The following is a 1904-nucleotide window of genomic DNA, read 5'->3' as shown; positions in this document are numbered from 1 at the left end:
AGTGCCAGGAATATGCTGCAACAGTGGCAAGGTTCAACTGCCTCAAATGAATGATCCTCCTGAGCCCCTTCATACATTGTTGACAGGCAACACTCCAGATACACATAATTTCCATAGCAACATTAGAAGATACAACTCATGCTTTCAAATGACATCTTTTGGCCCCACAAAAGACATCAGAGAATCTGACTACATGCCCACATTTAAAGTGCAGGGCCAGGTTTATCATCGGCCCATGTTACTATCTCAATGAATAACATTGGGAAAACAGTTGCAACACTTCGAGAACTGAAAGAGGCAGTTTTTCCAAATGTTGCACATCACTTTCATGACCACAAGTGGCTATGCCAAAGAGCCTTCCTGGCACCAAAAAATGATGTGGTCAATACCATAAACAAAGACCTTCTTTCTCAATTGACTGGCACTGTGCAAAAATACAAGTCAGTGGACACCAATGAGACAGTCAACTACCCAACAGAATTTCTCAACTCTCTCGAACCACCAGGTGTGTCTTCACACAGTCTGGAGCTCAAGATTGGTGCACCCATCATTCTTCTCAGGAATCTGGATCCACCATCACTCTGCAATGGAACACAATTGGCTATCAAGAAGCTTATGTCACATGTCGTTGAAACCGCCATCATGACTTGCCATGCAGCGGGACAGGATGCCTTCATTCCACGCATTCCAATCATTCCCTCTTACCTGCCATTTCAATTTAAACAGCTCCAGTTCCCGATGCATCTCAGTTTTGCCATAAGCATCAACAAGGCACAGGGACAATCACTCAAAGTTGTTGGCCTCAACTTGCGAAGCCCATTCTTTTCTCATGGCCAACTCTATGTTGGTTGTTCCAGAGCTGGCAATGGCAAAAACCTTTTCATCTTGGCACCAGATGGCAAAACATGCAACATTGTCTATCCTGAAGCTCTACATGGATAAAAAAAAGTGTCAAACAGTCATAAACTGGGATAGAAAAATGTGATGTGAAATCCTCAGTGCTATGCTAAAGTCTTACAAAGTAAATAAATAATTCTACCTCACAATTCAGTTGTTTAACAGTTAAATGTTCAACTTTTATAGGTTTTTGGTATGACCAAAAGCACACAGTGTCAAGCTGTATCACACAAGTAAAATAGGGTACAAAACTAAATACATACACACAGCTTATTACTAGAGGGAAATAAGATAGAATGAAAATATTTTATTTATAAAACATTAATATTTGATTACTGCAATCTGTGCAAAGACAGGTACTTTGGTTAGTTTGTAAAAGATTATTGCCAATAACAGAAGAAAATCAGCCTCACTAATACTTCTAACATGGACATTTGTATGTTTACATCCCAACTGGTCCTGTTTGACTTTGGCTGAAAGTAGGAAAATTGATTAACTCAAGGTTTAAAATGAGATGACTGAGAGGGGCATTTTCTTTCTTCCAGCTTTGTAGTAAATTATTAGAAGCCTGATTCCCTGGTGTTTTTAAAAACATGTATTAGGAATTCATTTTCCCATCTCCTAACAGCTTAAGAAAAAAAATCTGATATCCTTTAACAGCGGCTTTCTAGATATTCTTTCCGGAGACCTGAAAGTGACAACAAATACCAGGATTTGGTCCTGCAAAGTGCTGATCACTTCAGACCAGAGATAGTGCAGAACTTAAGCAGACATTTGCAGCCTGTTGTTCTTCATGGAACTACTCACCTGCTTAAAGTTAAGCAAGTTCTTTAAGAGTTTTACTTGATCAAGGCTTCTGTGCTTAGCAACTGGCAGAATTGACCTAATGAAAATATTTTGGCCAAGAAAGATATGGCTTTAATCTGAAATGAGGATAGATGGTGTAATCTTTGTCAAATGAGCAGCCTTTCTTTTTACAACTATCATCTCCTTACATCATGTACATA

The 1904-nt window shown here is 39.1% G+C and overlaps 1 protein-coding gene across 1 annotated transcript; it reads left to right on the top strand.

Moving 5' to 3' along the window:
- Positions 1-249: 249 nt before the first annotated feature.
- Positions 250-942, top strand: LOC149872844 (ATP-dependent DNA helicase PIF6-like). The gene has a single exon (XM_090063307.1). The coding sequence runs from the start codon at positions 250-252 to the stop codon at positions 940-942; it is 693 nt and encodes a 230-aa protein (XP_089919433.1).
- Positions 943-1904: the final 962 nt, after the last annotated feature.

This window comes from Crocodylus siamensis, chromosome 1 (genome assembly GCF_052110815.1).
Source record: "Crocodylus siamensis isolate JL-2025a chromosome 1, ASM5211081v1, whole genome shotgun sequence".
In the NCBI taxonomy this organism is placed as follows: domain Eukaryota; kingdom Metazoa; phylum Chordata; order Crocodylia; family Crocodylidae; genus Crocodylus; species Crocodylus siamensis.
This window is presented reverse-complemented; position numbering and strand designations above follow the sequence as displayed.